Source organism: Equus quagga, chromosome 4, assembly GCF_021613505.1.
Source record: "Equus quagga isolate Etosha38 chromosome 4, UCLA_HA_Equagga_1.0, whole genome shotgun sequence".
In the NCBI taxonomy this organism is placed as follows: domain Eukaryota; kingdom Metazoa; phylum Chordata; class Mammalia; order Perissodactyla; family Equidae; genus Equus; species Equus quagga.
Window position 1 is genome coordinate 84,688,506 of NC_060270.1, and position 27,693 is coordinate 84,716,198.

Here is a 27,693-nt window from a genome sequence, read left to right on the forward strand (position 1 = left end):
ACATTTTTATAAGGAAACGTTTGATGACTCAAAATAATATTCTTTGTCAGAAATCCTAAATTATAATAAGGACTGAAATCGAGGAAGATGGAGAGAATAGTATAAAGGAAGCCAAAGTCCTCATGTCAAATCATTGAAACTCAAAATAATAGTAACAGACTTTAAAACTGGTGGCATTATTCCAAATGCTAAAGAAGACGTAATAAATTGACCGTGCATGGACTATATGGTAAAATACAGAAGGAATCATAAACGGTAAAGAAAGACACAAATAGCCTGTACTAATGCATCAGAAATAATATCAAACACCAAGTAGGAAATGAAGGTAAATGATTTAAAAATCATCTTTACAAAGAATACCTAGTTACAGAATAAGATGCTTATGTTCACATTAAGTAAAAATGAAGGACAAAATAAATTGTACTGTAGTATGATCCAAAATTTGAAAAGTACAACATAATTAAGACTTCAGTTTCCAAAATGAAATAATTTGGGGCCTAAATTCCAAATATTCTACTTACTAATTATGTGAACTTTGAAAGTTATTAACCCCGAGCCTAAATTCTAAATCATAAAATGAGATAGTAACATTATCTTCTTTTATGATTATTGTAATAACTAATGGGAATCATGAAAAATTATTACAGAATGTCACATCCAGTATAAGAATTCAATAAATGTACCTATGATTACTATTATTAGTAGTAGAAAAAATAATAACCTTCAGGGATATATAATTTAAGGAACCATATCAAAATGTGTTAGTATTTTATTGTTGAATAGTGGCATTATAAATAGATTTTTCATTTTATTTTTTTATATTTCTCAAATGTTATCATTTATTAAATCAGTTTTTAGAAATCTCTTATCCGCATCTTTTCTTCAGAAGAAATGACATTACAGATAAATCGAAGTCTTCTTTATTACACTTATTTCTCCTTCTGCCTCCCCAGAAACAATCACTATAACTGATGGAAAAAATAAATGAAATATTTATTTAACAATTTTTGATGGTTAACTTTATGTGTCAACTTGACTAGGCCATAGAGTGCCCAGATATTTCATCTAACATTATTTTGGACATGTCTGTGAGAGTGTTTTAGATGAAATTAACGTTTGAATCAGTAGACTAAATTAAAGAACATGGCCCTCCCTAAAGTGGGTGGCTCTCATCCGATCAATTGAAGGCCTGAATAGAACAAAAATGCCTACCTTCCTGCAGGTAAGAGGAATTCCTCATGCCTAACTGCCTTGAAGTGGGACATTGATCTTTTTTCCTTCCTTCGTACTTGATACCCAAACTCAGACACTGGCTCTTCCTGGGTCTCGTGCCTACCAGCTTTCAGACTGGAACTACACCATTGGTGTTCCTGAGTTTCCAGCCTGCTGACTGTAGGTCTGGAGACTTGTCATCTTCCATAATTGCATGAGCCAGAAAAATCTTTTTCTCTCTGTATATACATCCTATTGGTTCTGTTTCTCTGGAGAATCATGAGTAACATACAATTCAAGATTAAATAATTCCAGCAACGTTTATACAGTACTCAATAAATACATAGCATTGTTGCTGTTATTGTGCTTAAGGCATAAGATATGTGTAGAGAGGACAAATTTCAGAAGGGTCACATTGGAATAACAGGATGGAGTAAATTGAAGGACAGCAAAACTTAACAAGGGTCTGTAATCCAGGCCAATTAATACAATTAATTCACTATTTTGATAAAGTCTAGAAATTCCCTAGAAGTCTCTTTTTTCCTCCTTCCTTGCTCTTCACCACAAATATAGATAACCGAGCTTACTAAGCTATTTAAAGTAATTTGAGGGCTGTGGTGTGCATCAATATATCGTCTATATAACCAATAACTACGCATTTTTAGTTACAACTACTGATGGTGAGGTTCCCTAACAATTGAATGAAATATTTTCCTCTGTGGCATATACTTATTTATATTTTCTATTAAACTATATGCCACAGTGACAGAATACTCTGCAAAACTTCATCATTATCATTATCCATCTGTATATTAGAAATGGATTCAGTTAATTATTTGTAGTCTAAAAAGAATTATACCTAAGTAATTATCTGAATTTTTCTTTCCAAGTTTGATTTTAATTCCTTTGGTTTCATCTGCTTCTGTTCTTCAAAAAGACTTATGTAAACAGTGAATGTAACAAGAAAGGAAACTTACATGTGCAAGTTGTCCCATTTTCATCTAAAAGTTGATTATCAGCGCAAGCACATACTCGGCCCCCTGGAATGGCCAAACACAGTGTACTACAGCCCCCATTATTCACTCGGCACATATTGTCACCTGCAAGAGGAGGGAAACAAATGTGTCAGAGAACTCTGATTCCATCCAACATTAGTCAGTTCAGGTTCACATTCTTTCTGGGAGACATAGCTGGGCATAAAAATGTACACATATATATGCAAATGTATATTACACATTCAATAATATAATCAGAATTCCTGTTGAATCTTAAATGAAATTCAGAAGTGTTTGAAAATATGATGCACTGGTAGTTAAGAGGAATTTGCATGCTGGTTGGAGGAGATAGACGTCTGTGTGCAGATAGGTACCAGGAGAGAGAAAGGATAGAGAGGACAGAATGGTGTCTGTTCAGGCTAGTGTCCGGAATGAGGCTTATTCAAATCTGAGTTCTTTGGAAAGTAGACCACCAGCACTTGGAATGTGGCTTTGGATCACAAGTGAATAGTAAGCAAATGAGCACTGGGGAAAGGGGTGGGATATTCTTCCCTCTTGTGAAAGCAGTATACTGGCGTGTCAGTGCACTGAGCACTCCAAGGAACACAGGCTAACTGTGAAGACTTAAAAATGAGTAGGCTTGCTGGTACCAGGAGAATGTGCAATACACAAGGGGAAAAGTGTTGTCCCAGTGGACCTAAACAGCAGAGGCACCGGTGAGGTCCACAGTAGATGTCAATAAAGCAGGCACAAGGGGAAATTCACAAAGGTATTATGTGAGAAACCCTTGGAGACTCAGATCAAACAAAGGTAGAAAAGAGGCTGGAGATTCTGTTTTATAAAGGTGAAGGTAAGAGTAAACAAAATTTAGGTAATCACCATTTTGATGCCGTTTATTCCTACCAGTTGGAAAGGCAAGGAAGAAAAATGTTTATTTAGCTATATATATGTAGAACTTTACAAAGAACCCTACAACGCTAGCAATCCAATCAGCAATGTAAATGTCAGGGTCATTTTACACCATGTTGTATTTTTCAAGGCATCAATAAATAACATTTTGATTATGTATATATCAGAAGATCTTACTCAAACATTACAAATAAAAAGCTTTTAATTACTTGGAGACATACAATAACATAATATAATGATTAAAATTGTATTGGCAGTTACAACGCAAGTGCCTAAAACGTGACTAAAGAGACAGGCTAGGTTATTATACTGTGGGCCTCAGGGGTTAGAGGTTCTGTGTAGAGAATATTAAGAAATAAGTTAAAAAAAAATCCTCAAAATGTTGCCGTATGCAATAAATATTTAACTCATCCCACAGTCTATCATTGTGTGCCCTCAGATCAGAAGACATGGCCTAAAGTATATAATCATTTCTTTTCATTATTCTGAGAAGTAAATTAAATTTGCTATCTTTATAGAAAATAAAAAATACATCTGAAAGCTAAGGAAGCTAATAATTCAAGCTCTAGCATCACTTTCTGAACTCAGAGGATAATCAAGCTTAGTTCAGGCTTTTTCCAAAATAGAATGCAAAAATGTTTTAAGCAGTTTCCAGATATAATCATGTTTATTCCATGACCATGGGATAAAAATGTAATACGTCATAGGACGCTTAGGTGTTCTGTCTATGTTATGTACATTATGCATCGGATTAAACTGTATACTTAATATTTTAATAACATTAAGATTCTGGAAAATTAGAATTAATTCAAAATATTTTGAGAAATACATGAAGAATTTAAAACAGCAAGAAATAAGAAAGTACCAAAAACAATATATCAGGACATTTTCATTTTGAAAAATATATGCTAAATATCATATTCTTTAATTCAATAGTACAATTCATATTTAAAAATTTTCATTGACTATAAAACTTAAGTATTCAGAAATAAATGACCGTTATTCAAACTTTTAATTATATTCCTTTTTCTGTGAATACTATATAGTAAAAGAGAGGAATTGGTATTTGTTCTGTCATGATAGAAATCCAAAATCTAAATTAATTTGAACAATTCCATTTCTCTCATCAGAATTACTTATTTTTTTCATTTTAGTAGTATCCCAATATACTTTTGAATTTATTACTTGAATATATTCCAGATAGAGCTCATGTGATCGTCTATTGAATTTCTACTAACGTTTCATGTGAAAAGATTCTCGCAAAAACATGATTGACTAAAAACAGGATCAAAAAACTTTTATACGTAAATATCAATGAAAGCATTAATTAACATATTGATAGCTATCATTATTGAAAACCCATAATGTCCTAGGGCTAGTTACCGCACATATAAATTGAATTTAATTCAATTTTTATGACACTTATAATGTAGGTTTATCTCATTTGCAAGTGGGACTACTAAAGATCTAAGGGTTTAAATGACTTTTCTAATGTCTAGAAATAAGAAATAATCCTGATTAAAAATAAGGATTTAGAACAAGGATTATTATTTATTTCTAGATAATAATAATTATTGTCATTACTATTTCTAAATAATTAGGCACAGGATTTTTCTTAATCTAAAATTCATGGTCTTATACTCTTATTTACATACGAAAAATAAAATTAGATCTACAAAGGACAGAAAAATAACATACTGAAAACAACAAAATTAAATCCTAGGTTAAGTTACTTTGGAAGCAGATACTTTTAAAAAAAATCAAATATGCAAGGAAAACAACTGAGGAGTAGCTTTTAAAACTAAGTTCAAGGTTTAGTCTGTCTGAGTCAAAAACTTTGTCTTTTTTTCTCTGATCTTGTGTCTTGGAGAAGTAGCATTATTCTGCCCCTTAACAGTATCTGGCACAGAGTGTGTGTTTGATAAACATTAGCTGAATTGATGAATGAAGTAACTTCTAGTTAGCAAATTTGAATGAGAGAAACAATCATTTGGGGGTGTAGTTACATGGTACAAGTATGTGGATAGATATGTCTGTGTTAACAAGATAAAGGGCTTTTCTTGTTTGTATGTGAGTGAGTATAAATATATACTCTGTCTAAATACTTTGCATTTCAAAGTAGATTATTTAAAGGTGTATTATAACTTTCATAGAACAGTAATAAAGACACAAATGATATATGTAAATAGTTCACAAGCCTATATTAATATGTCAATGCTTTTAGACCTTAGTAATCTAACTTTTATTAATAAAGTATCTTTTATTTCTGGCAAATGGAAAAATACATAAGCCGTCAGCACGAAGGAATCTCACTGTTTCATTCTTCCCTTTGTCTGAATTTTCTTCAAAATAGTAGAAGAAGAAATCTCCTTTCCCATTTTGGTCCTGGACTCTTGATGTCTCAGAGTTTTGTCATATGTGCAGTTAGAAGTCTCTGCACCTAATATAACACACATAAACCTGGGGAGATCTTCTTTTTTTCTACTTGAGGGAGAGGGAGTCTGGTTTGCAGTTTAGAAGAGAAATTAGACTTCACATTCATTCTAAAAGTTAGATAAAGACTAGTAGAGTGGGATCCTGAGTCCAGATGAGGTATACATTTCATCTGGGAAAATTTCAGAAGAATCAACTTTGAATGGTATCAGTCAATCTGAGGAAAAGATAGAATGTATCTTCCTTTTCTCTCTTGTAGAGTTATACGCTCATTGAAGATGGTGTTTACATTTCACTTACTTTGAAGCTATTTACATGAGAGAGAGAGAGTGTGCGTGTGTGTGAACTATGAAAGCCTGGTTAGTATTTTGAGTTATTTTTTGATGCTGATTACCTCCAAAATGGGAAATTTGAAAATAAAGAGAGAAATTTTGTGATGATGGCCCTATCACTAAACATAAACCTTACCAGACTTCTAAAGTAATGTGGTTAATAAACATGCCACGCATTGAATAAAAATTGCTGTGTCTGTTATACCAGTGCTTTGTAACCTAAGATCTCAGAAACCTGGTTCTGCAAAGGTAGTCAAGGGGAACTTTACATTAAAAAAAAAAAAAAGTTTTGAATACAAATCTATCAATGGCAAAGTTATAATGACTAAAGAAAACATATGTCCCTTTCCTTCTATCTAAAAGTATAGTGGTTATATAATTTTCGTAAATAAAATTGGCCACATAAATTAATCACACCAAAATATGCTGTGGTCAGACAAACCTGAATTCGAATTCCAGTTTATCCCTGCCTCATTGTTTCCTGAGGGCAAATGGCTACATCTGCCTGAAACTTGGGTTTCTCATATGTGTTAAAGAAATCAAGAGTACCTATATTAACTATCTTTCGGAGATTTGAATAAGAATGTTTAGCCTACTTTGCAATGATTATAATTACATTTAACTACTGGTTAATAAATTTCATATATTGGCAAAGAAGCCAATCTGTTATTTTTAATTTGATATAGGATACTATATATCAACACTTTTTAGAATATTGTACTTAGCTTTGTTTTTCTTGTTCTCTAAAACGTGGGAAAAAACAAAAGTGTGCTTCTGAACCTAGTGAATAAGAAGGTAAAAGTATGTACGATTTATACAATTGCTCTACTTTATATGAGGAATTTCAGGAGAGGGCTGTAAAAATTATTCTAAATATCAAATGTAAATGAAAAAGAAAAGTTTATCAATTAAATCAGAAAAAATAATGGTAGCTTATGAGAAAAATATTTTAACCCTAAATTCCTAAGAATTACTTTGGAATTCATTCCTAGAGGTAGTTTTCTGATTTGTATGCTTATATATCTACCTTCCTGAAGTTAGCTAGTATATTACCAAATAATTTTATGACACTTTCCCGATCTGGAGAGGTTAAATTAACTGATTAATTTTCCAACACCGAGTCTAAAAGAGTTTAGATGTTACATTAACAGCATTCCTGAATATTTTTCATAGTGTTTCTATGGGGTAGTGTGTGTGTTTTTGTGTGATATTATCTATCATCTACGTATTTATACTTACATGAGTGTATATATATTTACAGACATATGTATAAATACTATTTAAGTAAATATAGTATATAAAAACTATGTATATAAATATAGTCATTTACCATAGTCTTTCAGAGAGAAAGAAAGAGAGGGAGAAAGTACAAGGCTGTATAAGACTAGTTTATTCCATTCCATGAAGAAATAGTGATATGTACTACTTAGGGTTTGGTTTTCTATTGAATTGCAACTATTTTATCCTTAGAAAAACAGTTTAACAGGACACTATACAACCAAAGTTTACGTGCCACTGATTATATGTTTCTGAATATATATTAATATCTGATGTTCAAAAGACGCAATGAGAAACACCACTGAGAGAAAATTATAACATGGTAGGATAACATGTCTGCATTTGAACACCTGAGTGTAACTTTGCTTCATAAGCTAGCTGCTTTGATCAATGTATTAAAAGATACTAAAAATTTGGATCCTAAGTAGGTTATTGAATTTCAATGTCTATTGACTGAGTGAAAAAGATATTGACAAGGCCTCCTTTCCATACTGTCTGTTCAAAAGATCCAGTTAAGTACTAGTCAATCCCTAGCTACGTAAAGTCTGGGTAGAAAACTCAAACTAATTGATTATTTCACCTACGTTAATGAAAAATAACCAATCAATTTGTCCGTACATATCTCTCAGTAAGACAGAACATAACGGTTTCTACAATAAAGGTGGTAAAGAGTTTAGTAATCAAAGCTAAGTTTTCACTTTAATGTCCTTTAATTAAAAAAAAATTTAAAATCACTTTTAAAAGAACATTGTCCATCCAAGGGATAGCAATGAACAATTATATGTCAATGGCACTGTTGGGAATACCAGATATATTCCTCATGAATATGGGAACACGTTCCTCATATTCCTATCAGAGACATGTTCTTTGTTGTGTATGATTGTGACTCTTTACTCCTTTGAATATTTATTATAAATGCTCATATGAAAGGAAACTTAAAAATATATGCCTACTGATTGAGAAGTGGTAAGAGCAAATTAAATAACATAAAATGTATGCTGGGCACTATTCTAAGTAAATCTTACTCTTATATAACAAACAGTTATTTAATCCTTACAGGATTTGTGAAGAAAGCATTTCTTATCTCTGCTAAATCTTTCATGATTGTCCAAATTTCCAGAAGGAGAAAATGTTAAGATCCAGATTTAAGCCTAAATTCATTTTACAGTAAGCCGGGGCATTTCTCATCCCATGTGTTGTATTATACTTTAAAGCAACTAGAAGTTTAAAGAAAATGAAGACTGTGAAAACATCATGGGATTTGGCTAGAGGGAGGTCAGTAATGACATTCAAGATGAACAATTTCCAAAGAGAATGGAAATGGGAAAAGCGATTGTATACTGATCGGTGTAATGAAACCCAGGAAACTAATGATTATGAAATCAGAGGGAACAACAATCCTGAAAACAAGACCCTGCAGGAGATGAGAACTGCTGTTCTTATTCATAGACTTGCCTCCAGTTCAGTGTAGACAAACTACAATGGTGGTGGGGGGAGCAGGGTTGATGTGAATGTAACAGAAAACATTACCATTTGATCTATCCAGGCAATCGTCTCTATTCTTCGTTTCTTGTTCACAACTATAGCTCATATCATCTCAAATAATTCCATTTTTATTCTTTATAAGATAATTTTATCTTTTATTAGCTATTGAAGCTTCTCACTTTATGTATTTCCATTATTTTATAAAATTGCATTTTTATCTCAGAGGCAATTTTGATACAGTAGAAAAAAAATGAAGCCCTTGAATGAGACAGTTTGCTTTGAAAATCTCTGATTTAGATGAAAATACCTTCAAAAAAACTCCTGTTGTTAGGTAACTTCCTATTGACAACACACACATTGAAAAACCCAGGATATAATTTTTTCATCCTAAATTTATTAAAAAGTATGCTTATAAAATTTTCACAAGGGTATCTCCATAAAAAAAAAGTAGTGACTACTTAGATTCATAACAAACCACGTAATTACTAAATTGTTTTCTTTGTTTAATACCTAAGTTCTGAGTCATGCCATTTATGTATGGCCTAATAAATATTAATAACTCATGTAGATAAAATATACAATATTACCTGATTTTATTAAAATATGAGTATCATGGTAGATTATTTCACTTTCATTTCATCTAAAATAATTAAAGCTTCCTTAAATGTACATGAAACTAAGTATATAATTATACGTTTAAAAATACTATTTTCCTTGTATAATGTATTTTTGAATATTTTCCCATAATATTCCTTTCCCACTAAAAGTTTTTCTCTCTGCTCACAATACTCTGAAAAGATTAAGAGGACTTTTTCACTTTAACGAACAGTCTTCTTCAGTGAAGATGACATGAAAAAAAGAAGTATTTGGAGAAAACCTTGCACTTCGCTCTAATAGAATTCCCAGAGTTACTCACTCAGGCTATTGTGAACAATAAATAATAAAATTTTATGGCAACAAAGTCTAATATTTGATTGACTTTCGAGTGACTAGACACCTTTTATCATAAAATTTCAGCAACACTGTCAAAATAAAATCTTTCTGCAACTACTGTGAAGTATTATTATACGTTAAGCTCAGAAGCAATTTTATTTGGTTTTTAATACCTTGTTGCTTTCGTGGATCATAAATCTGAAGCCCAAACAAGGGTGGTCTTTCACGTCTCAGTAATGTCACCTCATTCGTTATCAAATCTAGTTGAAAAATGGAACCATTCATATAATCAGTCCAGAACACATAATTCCCATGATGCGACAGTCCAAAAGGATGGTTCAACTCTTTCCCACTGTAAACAATCTGTAAAATATAAACACATTGTGAAAAAGTCAGAGCTAACCTTTAGAACATAACTAAATATTTAGAGAAAATGATATTCAAATAAATATAACAGATAATGATCTAACTAATATCTCAACTCATATTTTCTTTTAGTATATTTGAAAATCGGATTTCACAATGTGAGCATATTTTTCTGTTTTTAGGACATGTTATTTGAGGGCGACCATTTACATTTCATCCATTTAAATTCTCTCATATATGGCATTACATATATGGTCAAGAAATGCAAACATTAAAATGACTTTGCCTGACACTTTTCCCTCTCTCTTTTCTTTATGATATTCCAGTATCGTATCCTAGGATAGAAATTGGTCTGAGTAGTTAGCGTCATCGTGTATATTGAAATATTGCTTATCCAACAGCCAAGGGATATAACATGGTCTTACAATTAGGAGTGAAAGGGACCCTCCTATACCAACATGCCTGAAGTTCAGCTCATTCCTGTCTTTCAATTCCAATGTCATGAAGTTCTTTATTCAAATAAATGCATTATAATTCCTTTTTCATAGTATATATGTTAAATTTCAGCTGCAAATATTGAAGATATTTGAATAGAATTGGGTTGCTTGGTCATAGAAAAGTCATCAATAATGTAGACAAACTGCATTTTAAAACGGCTCTGATATCCTGAGAGCTTCTTTTAAAAATCCCACAAATCCTGGCATACCACAGTGAGCTGGGCCTGGTCTCCCGGAGGCAAGTGCCAGCTGCATTACTTAATGCTCAGCCTCCTTTAGCCACCCCACAGAGACTACTGGCAGCCACCTCAGAGGGGTGAAAATAAACTTGAAAGTATTTTTAACACAACACAACAAGGCTCTGTGAAAGAAGAAGCCTGCGGGTTAAAAACAGCAGCATTTGTCTTTTACCTTCCTGTGAGTTCCATTCAAAAACACTTTCTCAATATGATCATAATAGGCATCACACCAGTATAATGTGTTGGTGTGAAAGTCCAGAGTTAAACCGTTTGGCCACAGCATCTTTGAAGTCACAAAAATCTGCCGATTGAAGCCATCCATCCAGGCCTTCTCGATCCTTCCCACGCTGTCATCTATTTCATCTTCCTCCCAGTCTGTCCAATACATCCAACTAAGACATTACAAACAAGAGCACACACGTTATTTCAACTAGCCACCATATAGAGGGAGACTTCTTCAGATTTGGCACCTCCAGGAAATCTAATTACATTTTGATGTGGTTTCCTATTTAAATGCTTATCTGCCAAAGGGAGGGGGCAACTGTGAAGTACTAAGGGAAGAAAAGACTTGTTCAGCGGAGCCCGTCCATTTAGACACACTACAGAAAACCCACTACCACCCTCACTCATTAATTAACCTAACAGAAGGGCCAAATATTGATTTTCTTTGGTGTTCATACCAAATTTGGGTAATGATTTTTGAGGCATTATTAACTGTTTTTTTAAATGTTGTCCACTTCATAAAACATATAATCAATTATGTGATTAAAAAGCAGATTGACGGACATGAGAACTCGTGGCACAGTTAATGATCTACTCCAAACTTTATTTAATCTCAGATGAATTATTATTTTTTAAGACAGGCAATTGGATTGTCTTTGTTCTAAAGGGCACAGCCATATTGGGTTTGTTTGGCATGGTCTAATTTGTCTTCCTGATGCAAATGATCTATGCTTTATTGCTGCTTATTATTACCCCAAAACCCACAGAAGGTGATTTAGCTGCGCATAAGTTTAATAACAGCAGGTTGACTGACTTTGAGATTTTGAGCTTTAATTTCTATCTCAAACAAAAGCATCTGCCTTTAAAAACAAATCTTTTGTGTAAGCTAGAACAGTGGGAGAGGGAGCCTTGAGCTAATGTTCCAATTTCCTCATGAATAAGGTTAAAACCCTCCACATGTGTTGCTTGAGGGTCATGTGAAAGTTCCTGAGTTATTAATTAAAGTTTAGGTTTTAATTCAGTCACCTCAGATAGAACTTTATAAAGCTCCAAAGCTTTTCTAAGCTGCTTACCCTAGAAATGCCCTTATTAGTTCCTCTGCCTCTCTCATTTTGTGGGCTCTAAAGAATTTCTGAGGTAATTTGGGCAAAATCTGTATCCATGGCTAAAAATCCTACTGTGATCTAAACAGGCAGATTCGGGACAACTGAGGATGTAACACGCCATCCATTATTTCTCGCCAATTAAGCTCTTTTTAAATTCTCTTAACAATTTACAATTACATTGATATGCCTTTTTAGACCAGAGGAAGTATTTGAGATTGGTGAATTTTATTAAGTCAAAACACATTCTAATCCTAGAAATAAACAAGGCAATCTGCTTATCTTGCATCCTGCACATATTTCAAGTGGTCTTATTATCGGGGCAAATTAGGAACAAACGGAAGAGTCATTCCATTTGCTATAACTCCATGCTAGTTAGGTATAAGTACTTTACTTCAACTACAAAATTAAACTATGTAAAAGGGAAATACACAACTTTTCATCTCTATTGAAACTTCCCTGAAATCTTAAATATGGTTAATCAATGCATTTATTGTTATTGCTAATTAATAACTTGTTAAATTGTAATTATCTTTCCCTCTAGCTTTTCCTTTTCATCACAGTAGCATTTTTTTTCCGTGACTCTTTAACCCTGATCACACATACATGTGTATGCGCATGCACACAAACACACATGAGGGATAATTTTGGATATTCTAAACAAATTGTATATTGTTTTGCTATTTGCAGAAAGAATCCTTTGTGATCTGATCCATTACCTAAGATTATTTTTATTCAAACAAAATATAAGAAAACAAAATTTTAAATAAGTGATTCCAACCTGACAGAGACTAGATATGCGATCATCATCGACCCACCATTATCTGATTAGAATTTACGTTGTGAAAGCCTTATAATCAGTGTCAAATGTGATGATTCCTAAACACACAAAATAGGAAAAATAACCTATAAAATAAGCAGGAACTAATATAAATCTTTTTATAGGTGGGATTCGGGGAATTCATCAAATAAAATTAAGCTAAGCTGGCTTTCTCCTAATATGGCAAGAAAAATTGAAAAGCCCTATTCAAATGGAATTTTTTATGAAGTCTATCCCGAGCCTTTCTGTCAAAATAAGCTCTTTCCTTCGTGTTTTAGTGACATTTTTTAGTTATTTTATAGTATCTATTGCATTTATATCTTGTATTTGATGGTGTTGCATGTCTGATGATTTTAATGAAAAATTAATACAATTAAGGGCAGGGATTATTTCTTGTTCATATTTGTACCCTGCAGCACTAAGCTTGGTTTTGTTAATATTAATCATGTCCCCAAATTAAATTGCATTATCTGATGGTCAATTCTAGAAATATTTAAATCCTTAAGAGCTTCTCTGCCATGGAGGCAAAACAAATTTTACCATTGAAAAACTTGATTTAGTTGCTAACATAATATCTAGCTGTTCATTAAAGGATGTGGTACTATTAATTGAGAAAGAAATACAGAAGGTCTTCTTTTGGGGGAAATATGCACTCAGCTTTGGACATATGTCATATGGATAATATTCTGAGAAATCAGAATTGGAGATGTAGGTTTCTAAGTTATTGACATCAATTATGAAATGTGAAATTTTTGGAATGGAGGGAGTTCATCTGTAGCTATCAGCTTGAGGAACAGTGCCATCATAATCGATTCCTCCTTCAGCTTTATCCCCATTTCAACAATTGTTGAGGTCTGCCAATCCTATTCTTTCAGTGTCTTCTGTCTCAATCCTCACTTTTCTGTTCGTATTATAAATACTACAGTCTGTCTTTCTTCTCTTTTCAAAGGGAAATCCTAATGGGTTGTTTCTCATACAGCTGTCATATTGCTATCACTAGTCTTCCTAAACCGTGAATTGAAAAATGTGACTTTTATCCTCAAAACCTTCCAATTACTCTGTTGTCAGCAAAGTAAATCCAAACTTTTAATCACAACAGTGAAGCTTTCTGCATATTTCTAGTTTCATCTCCTACTATCCCTTTACATGCTCTCTACTCTAGCCCTAATGAGCTCATCTCACCTCAAAGCATGGCTAGCTTCCCCGCCTCTAAATAATTATTTACACTTTCACTTCAGAGTACACTGACTGACCTTATGACTGCACACCCAAAAGCCCCGAGACCAACTCTATTCATTTGGAAATCCTATTCATCCTCTACAGCTTAATTCTGGATTCAAAACCTCAGTGAATTTCTGAAGAGCATGTATTTCATTCTATTTTATTTTGTAGATAATTGTGTGTGTACACACCAAGCATACCAGATTATAAACCCCTTGAGGACAACTATTGTATTACTAATATCTATTGATCTATGTTGTAGTTAGTAATATATTTTAATAAAGAAATAAATGGATAAGTCCTTTACTGATTCTGTAATAGGTTATGAAGCTTTTGATAAAGCATATGTCTGAAATGAGTAACTTTTGTTAATAGCCTATTATGGTAGAGAAAAATCTGTGATTATCTCCTTCTGTGTACAGCTGCAAATAGGTATTATGGTAGAAAAAAATGTAAATAAATTAGCTGCTTTTTCTGAAAATGTTTTGCTTAAAGTTATATTATGCTATTTTAAATAGAGTTTTCAAAATTGTGTCTTCTTTTTTTAAGATCATATTAGGGCCAAACAATTATTTGGACAATTAAATTCACATGGTTCCATTTCTACATTTACTGTCTTCTAATACATTCTCCACAGAGACGTAGGATTAGTTTAAAAAAAACAAACTATATAAATCAGATTAAGTCACTTCTCTACTTTATTCTTGCACTGAAGACAAAGTACAAAGCTCTCATCATGCTGGGCAAGGCTCTGCTTTCCTTTCCAATCGCATCTTCAGTCACTTTTCCCCATTCTATCTACAATCCAGCCCAGCACTGTCTTCATTTCAGTTCCTCTGACAGTCAAGTTTTTGCCCAACAAATGTACCATTCTCTTGATCTGAAATACTCTTTGCCTCACTCTCCATGGCTGGTTTCTTCTCTACAATTAAGTCTCAGCTTAAGTAATGCCCCCTTAGAGAGGCCTTTCAGCAAATCTATTTAAACAGGTTTCTATCTGCTAGTTTTCATAATGTCAGCCTATTTGTTTTCCTCTATCAGTTCGGTCTGTAGAAATTACATTAGTTTCTCACTTGGTACTTATTTGTTGTTGCATCTTCCCAACCCTCTCCTTGCAGATAACACAAGATACTTCATGAGGGTGAAAGCTATACCTGTTTTTTTTTAAGCATTTTATATATAATGCGATGCTCCGGGCATAGTATATTGTTAGGGAAAAAAATGTGTGTGCGTGTATACACATCACATACATGTTTGTTTTTCAGGTTGGTACATAACAGCAGTATTCTATTTGACAGTCTGACTGACAGAAGAGGTATTAGAGTCATTCTTTGTAGCACACAGGCAAATAGAGGATCAGTTGGTAGACAGATATTACAGGGATGCAGATGTTGCCTCAATGAAAAGAAAAAATGTCATATCAATCAGAATTGTACCCAAATAGTATGTAGATGCTATAGCTTTCAAATCTAAGTTGGATGCCTTCCCAGTAGGGAAGCGTTGAAGGGGATTGCCGAATTTGAAGAGAGAGATGGGAATAGTGACGTCCCAATTTCCTTCCAAATCATGTAAGTCTATGACCGCTACATTCGTGTCATCTCCCTGAGCATCACAAAGGCCCTTTTCTATCGGAAAATATTTTTCTCTCACAGAATACTGAGAAGGAAGATGCTATTTTAAGATATTTTTGAAACATTTTGCTTCAAGTAGATTTAGACAGTGTGGAATAAATATTTTCTGTTAAAATTAAGATTTTCTTGGTTTAAAGGTCAGATAGACAACTTGGTTTAAAAGTCCAGGAATAGAACAGATAATTATAAAATCCACATATAAAATCACTGAAATTAGTTTATTATTATGCCTGACAAAAACACATACAATGAGTTCATCTGCTGCTTCAGTGTCAGCCTAGGAAGATGCACCCTGATTGCATTTGAAGCTATTCTCAACACAAAAAAGTCTAGCAACTGCAATCTGGTGATCTCGATTTATAAGGGAGTCACAAGCTTCCTATTCAATTAAGTATTTCTTGTTTGTGTGTAGTAAAGTATAAAGAATATTCATTTTGTGATGCTATTTTGAAACAGTGAAATATAAGCCATGGAGAGGATAAAAACCACACACAACAACTGTATGTGTAAAACATACAATCCATTCACTTAATTTTGAGAATCTATTAGCAATTTTCACATTTTTTTTATATTTCTATATGCACACTATTGTTTGTGTTCAGGTAATAGCTCTGAATAAAAATCAAAGGAAATATATTCCCAACAATTACACAAAATATTCCATCCTAAAACGAATAGCACCAAATTCAAAATAATGTCACTATATGGAATCTATGGTTATGTCTAAAATCATGTGATCACCAATCTAAACTAGTGAGAAGTAGTGGAGTATAGTAGCTATGAGTCACGTCTGGGAGACAGGCTGCTTGGGTTTAAATATCGACCCAGTATCTTAATAATTGAATGGTCTTTTGCAAATCAGTTACCAATTTCTTCTTTGTAAAACAAGGAAGAGAATAGCAACCAATTCAAAGAATTATTGTGAGAATTATAGACTAGGAGCATCGTAAACTATTTCACAAAATGCCTGGCTCACGGTAAATGTATAAAAAAAATCTCTGCTGTTTTTTAAATATATTAAATTTCAATAGCTTTTAAAATTTAAATTGATTGATCCTCTGACTGAATTGATTATTTACCTTGGTGTCAGGCTGTCTAAAATGGAGGATTATGGTGCTTCTCCAAATAAATCAACTAAACATATCCTTTATACAAATAATCTGTCTATTTCAATTCAATGTATTTTGACATGTTTATTTAGCACATTCTCTAGGAGAAGAAATCATTAAATGAACATAACTTTTCCCAATCAGACCATTCATGTGTGAATTCACATGTGAATTTAAATAAAAATTACTACTATGACATACATAAAAAACAAGTTTAATATCATTTTCCTTATAGAATCTGATCAAGTATTACATACCCATTAACAGGATCCACCACGATCCCTCTGGGATGGGACATTTCTCCCTCTAAAAGAGTCTTCCGACTCTGAGAAGCCTTTTCCAGCCTGGCGACATTAATAGTCTTCCTATGGCCATCATTTGTCCAATAAAGGTTATTTCCAATCCAGTCCACAGCAATGCCCTCCACATTATCTAGATCTGTAAAGAGCAAGAACAAGAAAGAAATAAATTTTACAATAGCGTCCACTGCTTATGGTCTACTTAACAAAAAGTTTAATTCAAAAAGGAATGACTTCTGGGGCCGGCCCAGCGGTACAGGGGTGAAGTTTGCATATTCCACTTCGGAGGCCTGGGGTTTGCCGGTTTGGATCTTGGGTGCAGACCCACACACTGCTTCTCAAGTCATGCTGTGGCATGCATCCTACACATAAAGTAGAGGAAGATTGGCACGGATGTTAGCTCAGGGCCAGTCTTCCTCAGCAGAATGAGGAGGAACGGCACAGATGTTAGCTCAGGGCTAATCTTCCTCAAAAAAATAGAAAATAAAAAACAAAAAATTAAAAAAAAAAACAGAATGACTTCTGATCCATAAATTATTTATAGTGTGATTTTTCAAATATCATCAGTCCGTAGAAAATTTTTCAATCTTATTTTGAATGACATTTTATATGAATGACAGGCCCTCTCTTGAAATATTTTAAACAAAACAGTGATCTGAGGAAAAACAGGAAAATATAAATGTTGAGAGAAAAAGGTTTAAAAAGTAATTTCTCAGAATAAAAATACAGTGATATAGACTATTCAGAAGGAAAATCAAGCAATATGAACAAGTAATATGTTCAAAAAGCAAGCACACTCAAACTTGTAATATGTAAGCTAAATAATTAAAATAATGCGAATGCCCTTTTACCAAGGAATGAACAGGGCCAGCAGAAGCACACCTTTGAAAGCCCAGAACAGGCTTTCATTATGGAACTGCATGAACAGTGAATCTCAAAAAAACACTGAAATATTTCTGTATATTCTAGACTTATTTTAAAAAGGATGCTATTATAGACTTCTGTGAGTTACAGGCAGTGATAATTTAGAGGAATATTATAAATATGTAATCTTATGAGTTCATCTGATTCAAACTCTTTGTAGAAAGAGAAACTCTAACACGTTAAAGTGAAGGCTTATAGTCTACTATCACACAAGAAGTGGTAGAATTGGGATAAAACCTAAGTCAGATTATCCCCAATGTAGAGAGCTTTAAAACTGCACTGTTTCTATGGTGAATCCTGTTCTTTCCTTTTTGCCATTTGGTAAACCACCCCCTAAGCCGTTCACAATATCATAAAGACAGTTCCATTCCTCTATCAAATGAGAAATTGCTGTGAACTCCTCTTCTTTCAAACCCAGGGGAGCCTTTGTCTCTTTTCCTCCTGGGTATGAGGTGGACAACTGGAACTCACTGGACAAAGGAATAGGTAGTGGTACATTCGAGACAAAGCTGTGCATTTACACACTACTGGGAAATCTACATGACATCCCTCCTATGCAGATGTAATAAATATTTACTATTATCATATTCTTTAATCATGGCCCTTCTGGCCTTGGAAAAAATAAAATTTTCTTTTGTGACCCTTCCTGCTAATCAGCATGTGCCCTGACTCAGGATCACTAATACAACGCGTGATTTGATCTAGCTGAAAATCCCATTATAGTGAATCAGATATGTTCTCAATTTCACTAAGCTATCTGCTTCATTACCACCCAATATGAGTAATTTTCACAGGTTAATTGTGCCTATGCTTAGAAAAAAAGTTTAATTTTGTCTTTACTTTATTGACACTTAATTTTACTGAGCACTTTCCTGCTCTGGCATAATGGAAAGAGAGCAGCTGTTTATTCTTTCCTTTTCTATTTATCATAGTCTATGGCTGATTTTTATCTTGTTAGTTGGTTTTCAAAAATTGTATTACATTTGAAATCTACTCCATGGAAACTTCCTTCTTCAATAACCTTATTTTTAAAACTTTTCCTTTTGGCGTCTGACTTGAGACTCTTTATCTTTTTTCATATGAAGTGGTTGCAATACTGCCTGGATTGAAATTTTCTTTCTGAGACTTGGGTAAACAACTCAGTCACTCTGATCTTTAATTTCTCCATTTGTAAAGTGAAGGTAATAATAGCACCCACTCTGCAGGGTGATAACAAGGGGTAAATTAGCTACTGCATGTAAAACACTTAGCACACTGCCTGCAATATTGTAAATTCTCCACACATGTTAGTTTTATTAATTTATCAGGATTAAAAATATTTTATATATATATTCTGGCTCTTTTCCTTATGGGTGCTGCTTGATAGAAATATACCTTATATTTTTCTCTTTTAAAACGATTATTCAGTAATATGTCCTTATATTTCGAACAGAGGCCAACTTTAACTAGAAATAGTATGTGCAGAGTTGGTTGTGAATAAATAATAAATGGAGAATGGAATTGAATTCTAAAAAGCAGATCTTGGGAGGTCCTGCCCCAAATTGGTTTACTTGTTTTGTCTTTGAAAAATGAAATTGCTTAAACAGCATAAAGAGATCATTAGGATCACAATTTCTAGAATCACATTTTCTAGGCTCTGTCACTTTCTCTGAGTGAGTTACTTAACCTTCCTCTTCTTCAATTTCCTGATCTTTAAAATAGGTGTAATGATAGTGTTTCACTCATAAGATTGTTTTGAGGATTAAATAAATTAATATACCCAAAATTCTTAAAATACTGGTTGGCACATAGTAAACGTTATATAAATATTGCTGTCAATATTATTACTAAAATATCATTATTATTATAATCTTACCTTTAGCTACCCATCTAGTCTATTAAGATAGCAATAAAACAATTAGCCTAGAGTGTTTTTTAATGTTGTTTTTGTGCATGTGTTTTGCTTTTCTGTTCTGGAAAAAATGAGACTGAATACAAATTTTAAAATAAAGAAACTCATAAAAATGTCTTTGTGCCAACTGGGAATATTTTAAGTCTATCTTTAATGGGGCAGAAAGGAATTTCCTCTCTTATACTTGTAGGACAAAGCCTGAACAATCAATGCATCACTTTTTCAACAAATATGCATTGATAAGCAGAGAAGTACTCTGCTTCCATATCATGTGGTATCTACCTTTAAATAGCTTATGACTTAGATGGAATGCTAAGACATACAGAGTATCAGTTTTATGTGCATTTTATTTTTTATTCAAGAGAATTTGGTTGACACCTGCCTGAGACTGACTATTAGAAACTCTATGACCAAAATCCTTCAACCAGGTGATCAGGGACATACGAAGGTTTATGGCAGTCAAGTTCCAAACAAACAAAGGTGACTACGGAGATAATTATTAGCTCGAGGAAACAAATGACTGTTAAAATGCAAGGAAGGTGTTTGATAAAGAGACTCTTGCTAGGGTAGATTGCTTTGATACTTTGGGTAGAGTTCAAGTATCCTACATTCCAAAATCAACATTTATTACTATATTATTATTATTATTACATAGCTAATAGCAAACAAAAAATATGAATGTTTTTTGAAATCTGGTCAAAATCTCCCTAAGGCTACACAAAATACCCATTTTATTTTGTCAAAGGTCAAGGACTCTCAATATGTTTGTACTTCTTCAAAAAAATAAAAATTCTAATAGATAGTGATTACTTGTAAACTTTTTTTAGATTAAGATTATGTCTATATGTTCCATTCTAAGTGAAGAAATGAGACATTTATCTATATACTTCAGATTAAAAACAGAACAGATGGATGAACTATAAATGGACATAATAAATGAATATTACATTAAAAAACACATATCTCATCAAAAGCTAGACTTTTCACTTAAGTGAAAAATTGGTGAAGGTAGCGATGTCATTTCCTACATGTGATACCTACCATTAAGGAAATGAGGCTAATAAGAGATAAAATTTATTTAAATTAAAAAAGAGAATGTGAACTTAAAAGTAAAAAATAAAATAGAAAGTTACTTAAATTAATTTAATACTAGGACTAGATAAAATAAGCATTTTAAAATATTGGAGAAAGACACATTTCTAAAACTAAAACATCATTACGGGTTTGATTTTCCGATATTACACATTTATCGAACAGAAGAGGATTAATGTTTTATATATTTAAAATAAAATCTTCTACTTTTCCAAATGGGCCCAAGATAAGAATTTTTTTAAAAGGACTAAGGATGTGAGCGGTGGCCTTGTTTTGTGAAGGTGCATAAGCTGGATCTCCAAAAGTAATCCATAAGTCTTGATGCTTTACAGCAGAATTTGATTAACATAATATTAATTGGAAATTCCACCCCAGGGTTGTCATTATAAAAACACAGTGCCTATATTTTTCCAGGGTATCCAAGTTTTTCCATCCTTAATATGACATTATTCTTCTGAGTTGGAATGTATTACAAAAGTGTTTGCATGAGTGCAGAGTATGGTCACATGCCTTAAATAACTGGGTGTGCAGTGTGCATGTAGACATGCCGAGGGCTGGGAATGCCTTTTCTTACCTCAGATTCAGCACTTGGACAACTCTTCTGCCTCATAGTCATGTAGTTCAATTAATACAAATTCTCTTTGTGCATTTCAATATGGCCTGAGGCATCACAGATCATATATATTTAACATGAGTGAATGAAGTTGATTTAATTAATAGTGTGGCAGTAAAGTTTGCCTGCTGAATTTTCTGTCTCATGGGGTTACAGGAGTCTTTGACCAGACTAAAGTTTTCTACATCATCTGCCCCCAGTGGTCATGTTCTCATCCTCGTTTTCATTCCAAGTCCTTCCTCAGTTTGGTTATTAGGTCAGGAAAGGTAAATACACAAGTTACTCTCATTCAGAATAAAATATTTTGCTGGTGTATCCAAAGAGATATGTAAAGTGCATATAAGGGTTTTATTTTCCAGACAAACAGAATATATTAAAACATACTGGTTTCTTCCTATTATCAGAAACATACTCTCAGTTTCAATTTGGAGGGGAGGGTGATATAAATTGTCTCTCCAGGACATTCAGATACTTCATCTTTGATTCAGTGATGAGCATATATAAGAGCAGAGAGTGCTACAGTACATGCATCATAGTTACCAATAAAGTAATCCAAAGTGATGATTCAAATTCAAAGTTTCAAGAATTGTTAAGAACTGAGACTTTACCTTCCTTTCAAGATAACAAGTTAGCCCATTACTGTTTCATGGGTGATGGTAGAAGACACAAGACTTGTAGGTCAGATATAAAGGACTTTTAGTCATGGCACAGTAAGCGGCATGTTCATCAGCAGATTGGTGTCAGCTCTCCTTACTCTAAAGTCCCCTGGAGGCCACTGGGATGGGCCCATAAGGTTTCATTACAGATGATGAATTCTGAATTTAGGAAAACCAAATTTTTTATAATGAGCAAAAAGCAGGCCTGCTCTGTACACTGGAGGAATCTTCTATCTCTTCTTCCAAGGCTCTTTTCCATACAAACATCCTTGTAAGGATACTTAAGAATAAAAGGCAGTAAATGCCTTACTCTAAGACATGCAGAAATGTGAGGGATCCATGGAGAACTGTTTCCCAAGAAAAGGTCCTGAAAAGTCATCATTTGGTAGTCTTTAATAAATGTAGATAGACCAAATAATTTACTGCATGAACATGACTACAAATAATAATCATTTCTGGGTACCAAGCTATTGCTTTTATGGGAATTCTCTATTGATTTACACTACCACACCTTAAAGCGTATGGTTCAGCTAGCCGTGTGCGATGGTTAATTTTATGAGCCAATTTGGCTATGCCATGGAACAAAAATATTTGGTTAAACATCAGTCCTGACATTGCTGTGAAAGTATTTTGTAGATGGTATTAACATTTAAATCAGTACACATTGAGTAAAGTAGAAACCCTCCATCATGTGGGTTGGTCTCATCCAAGCAATTGAAGGCTTTAAGAGAAAATAGACTGAGGTCACCTGAGGAAGAGGGAATTTGGCTTCTAGACTATCTTTGGACTAGAGCTACAATATCAGCTTTCCCTGGATCTGCAACCTGTTGTCCTACCCTGCAGATTTTGAACATGCCATCCTCCACAATCATATGACCCAATTCTTTAAAATGTATCTGTCTCTCCCTATGTACTCATCCTATGGGTTCGCTTTCTCTGGAGAACACTGACTAATGCACCATCACCATGCCTGAGATCTGAAAATGATTTAACTGAATGTTCTGGACAGAAGGACACTCTTCACATTCATTCTTTTCAGATGGTACACTGCAGGTTATATACCATGCAGGGCAGAGTAGCTTCCAATTTAAGAAAACCCCTACAGATATGCAATGAATATATAGGTCATTTTACAATACTCCACTGCAAATTTTTGGAAAATATCAGAGTTGTATTGTAAATATTTTTTAATGTTTTTATTATCAGTACTTTATGATACTTTGACAACTTTAGAACACTTTTCCAGCTGAGGGGAGACTGCCTGTCTTGGAGATAGCCAGTTCTTAGAGATACCAAAGGGCCCAGTCAGGAATACGTCTTTGATGTGCAAACTAACTAACCCAGAGCCATACCTAAGCTGTCTGGTCCCCATACCCCAGGAGGCAATCTTCCTCTGCCTTAATCATCCCAGGGCCAGGTACAAGGCAACTAGCAACCACCCTTGCAGTTTAAAGCCCAATGGAATTATTCAAACTAACCAATCCTAAACTCTTTATCCTGCCCTGCCTTGCCTTTCCCACAGAAACTCCAATAAAGGCTTTCCCTTCACAACTGTCAGCTGCCTCCTGACCACCCTAGTGTCTTTCCCATGTGGTCCTGGGTGGTGTGCTGTGCCTTTTGTCTCTAGGAGCTGTGAATACAATAAACATCATTTTCCTGAGCCTCTCCTCTGTTTCATCTTGTGGTCACACCTGACTAATCATCTCATGAAAGAGTACAAAATATGTGTCCTCATTGTGAAGGGAGAGACAGAAAGTAATTTTCATTAATGTCCTTTATCACCCAATTCTGCCTACCTACGAAGAGAGAATAGAGTAAAAATTGCTTCAACTTCTGATTGTAAAATACCACAGCTATTCTTAAACATTCCTTTTAGTCCTATGAAGTAGCTTATAATTTATAAAAATAAAACACTTTGGAACTTATTGCATTAATACTAAATTACTCAATCTCTTTCATATTAGATGAAAAGGCAACTCTATTAGAAGTCAGCTGAGCAATTTAATTTCATAGAAAGTGACTTTTTTATTAGCTATATTTTCTAATATGTTTCACATATTTGTACTCGGTTATTTAAACATTCACACAGTTGCATCACTTCAATTGATAATGTTCAGTGAAATTTTAAAAGAAAGCAAAGCACGCACTTTGCTTAGGCATCATGCTTAGTGAAAGATACTGATCACTAAACTCTTATTTTTTTTCTTTTTTCTTTTTTTGTTGCTGTAACATTGTCCTATAACATTATATGAATTTCAGGTGGACATCACTATATTTCGATTACTGTGCAGATTACATCCTATTCACCACCCAGAGACTAATTACAATCCATCACCACACACATGTACTTAATCACCCCTTTGCCCTCCTCCATCCTCCCTTCCCCTCTGGTAACCACCAATCCAATCTCTGTCTCTACGTGATTGTTTGTTGTAGTTTTTATCTCCTACCCATGAGTGAGATCATACAGTATCTGACTTTCTCCCTCTGACTTATTTCGCTTAGCATAATACCCTCAAGTTCCATCCATGTTGATCCAAATGGCCAGATTTCATGGCTTCTTATGGCTGAGTGGTATTCCATTGTGTATACATACCACATCTTCTTTATCCATTTGTCCCTTGATGGGCACCCAGGTTGCTTCCAAGTCTTGGCTATTGTAAACAATGCTAAGATGAACATATGGGTGCATGTATCTTTACACATTCATGTTTTCGTGTTCTTTGGATAAATACCTAGCAGTGGAATAGCTGGATTGTATCTTGGTTCTATTCTTAACTTTTTGAGGAATCTCCATACTGTTTTCCATAGTGGCTGCACTAGTTTGCAATCTCACCAGCAGTGTATGAGAGTTCTCTCCACATCCTCTCCAACACTTGTTGTTTCCTGTCTTGTTAGTTATAGCCATTCTGACCTGTGTGAGGTGATATCTCATTGCAGGTTTGATTTGCATTTCCCTGGTAGTTAATGATGTTGAACATCCTTACATGTGCCTGTTGGTCATCTGTTTATCTTCTTGGGAGAAATGTCTGTTCATATCTTTTGCCCATTTTTTAATTGGGTTGTTAGTTTTTTTGTTGTTGAGATATATGAGTTCTTTATATATTTTGGATATTAACCCCTTATCAGATGTATGGTTTGCAAATATCTTCTCCCAATTATTAGGTTGTCTTTTCATTTTGTTAATGGTTTCCTTTGCTGTGCAGAAGATTTTTAGTTTGATGTAATCCAATTTGTTTATTTTTTCTATTGTTTCCCTTGCCCAGTCAGACATGGTACTTGAAAATCTTCTGCTAAGACTGATGTCCAAGAGCATACTGCCTATGTTTTCTTCTAGAAGTTTAATGTCTTCCGGTCTTATACTCAAGTCTCTAATCCATGTTGAGTTAATTTTTGTGTATGGTGTAAAATAATGGTCTACTTTCATTCTTTTGCATGTGGCTGTCCAGTTTTCCTAACACAATTTATTGAAGAAACTTCCCCTCCTCCATTGTATGTTCTTGGCTCCCTTGTTGAAAATTAGCTGTCCATAGACGTGTGGGTTTATTTCTGGGCTCTCGATTCTGTTCCATTGATCTGTGTATCTGTTTTTGTCCCAGTACCATGCTGTTTGGGTTACTATAGCTTTGTAGTATATTTTGAAATTAGGGAGTGTGATACCTCCAGCTTTGTTCTCTTTTCTCAGGAATCCTTTGGATATTCGGGGTCCTCTGTTGTTCCATATAAATTTTAGGATTCTTTGTTCTATTTCTGTGAAAAATCTTGTTGGAACTTTGACAGGAATTGTATTGAACATGTAGATTGCTTTAGGAAGTATGGACATTTTAACTATGTTAATTCTTCCAATCCAAGAGCATGGAATATCTTTCCATTTCCTTTTGTCTTCAATTTCTTTCAACAATGTTTTATAGTTTCCAGCGTACAGATCTTTCTCCTCTTTGGTTCAGTTTTTTCCTAGGTATTTTACTCTTTTTGTGCTGTTGTAAATGGGATTGTATTAATAATTTCTCTTTCTGCTACTTTGTTGTTAGTGTACAGAAATGCAACAGATTTTTGTATGTTGATTTTGTATCCTGCAACTTTACCATATTCATTTACTATTTCTAAAAGTTTTCTGGTGGATTTTTTTAGGGTTTTCTATATGTAAAATCATATCATCTGCAAATAGTGACAGTTTCACATCTTCCTTTCTAATTTGGATCACTTTTATTCATTTTTTTGCATGATTTCTCTGGCTATGACTTTCAATACTATGTTAAATAAGAGTGGTGAAAGTGAGCATCTCTGTCTGGTTCCTGTTCTTAGAGGCATAGCTTTCAGTTTTTCTCCTTTGAGAATGATATTAGCTGTGGGTTTGTCATATATGACATTTATTATGTTGAGGTATTTTTCTTCTATACTCATTTTATTTAGAGTTTTTATCATAAATGGCTGCTGTATCTTGTCACTTTCTCTGCATCTGTTGAGAGAAACATGTGATTTTTATTCTTCATTTTGTTACTGTAGTGTATCATGTTGATTGATTTGCAGATGTTGAACCATTCTTGCCACTCTGGAATAAATCCCTCTAGATCATGATGTATGAGCTTTTTAATGTATTGTTGTGTTCGATTTGCTAGTATTCTGTTGAGGATTTTTGTATTGATGTTCATCAGTGAATTGGCCTATGGTTTTCTTTTTTTGTGTTGTCCTAGTCTCATTTTGGTGTCAGCGTAATGTTGGTTTTGTAGAATGAGTTAGGGAGCTTCCCCTCCTGTTCAATGTTTTGGAAGAGTTTGAGAAGGATAGGTATTAAGTCTCCTTTGAACGTTTGATAGCCTTCACCAGGGAAGCCATCTGGCCCTGGCCTTTATTTTTTGGGAAGTTTTTAATTACTGTTTCAATCTCCTTACTGGTGATTGGTCTATTCAAAATCTCTATTTCCTCTTGATTCAGTTTGGGAAGGTTGTACGATTCTAAGGATTTATCCATTTCTTCTAGATTATCCAATTTGTTGGCGTATAGTTTTTGTAGTATTCTCTTAAATCTTTTGTATTTCTGAGGTGCCTGTTGTAATTTCTCTTTTCATTTCTGATTTTATTTATTTGAAACTTCTCTCTTTTTTCTTGGTGAGTCTAGCTAAAGGTTTGTCAATTTTGCCTATCTTTTGAAAGAACCCATTCTTGGTTTCATTGATTTTTTTTTTTTTGTATTTTTAGTCTCTATTTCATTTATTTCTGTTCTGATTTTTATTAGTTCCTTCCTTCTACTGATTTTGAGATTTATTCTTCTTTTTCCAGCTCCTTTAGCTACATCTTAGATTATTTGAGGTTTTTCTTGTTTGTTGAGGTAGGCCCGAATTGGTGTAAACTTCCCTCTTAGAACTGCTTTTGCTGCCTCCCATAAATTTTGGCATGTTGTATTTTCATTTTTATTTGTCTTCAGGTAATTTTT

General features: G+C 33.8%; 1 protein-coding gene across 1 annotated transcript in view; it reads right to left on the reverse strand.

Annotated features, from left to right (window-relative positions):
• The window catches only part of LRP1B (LDL receptor related protein 1B), a 1,825,183-nt gene that overhangs the window by 726,528 nt on the left and 1,070,962 nt on the right, over positions 1-27,693 (reverse strand). The window contains exons 12-15 of the mRNA XM_046659286.1: positions 17,043-17,223; positions 10,852-11,071; positions 9,751-9,940; positions 2,190-2,312 (exon numbers count right to left, since the gene is read on the reverse strand). Coding sequence (XP_046515242.1) covers positions 2,190-2,312; positions 9,751-9,940; positions 10,852-11,071; positions 17,043-17,223 — 714 coding nt within the window. The remainder of the gene's footprint in view (positions 1-2,189; positions 2,313-9,750; positions 9,941-10,851; positions 11,072-17,042; positions 17,224-27,693) is intronic.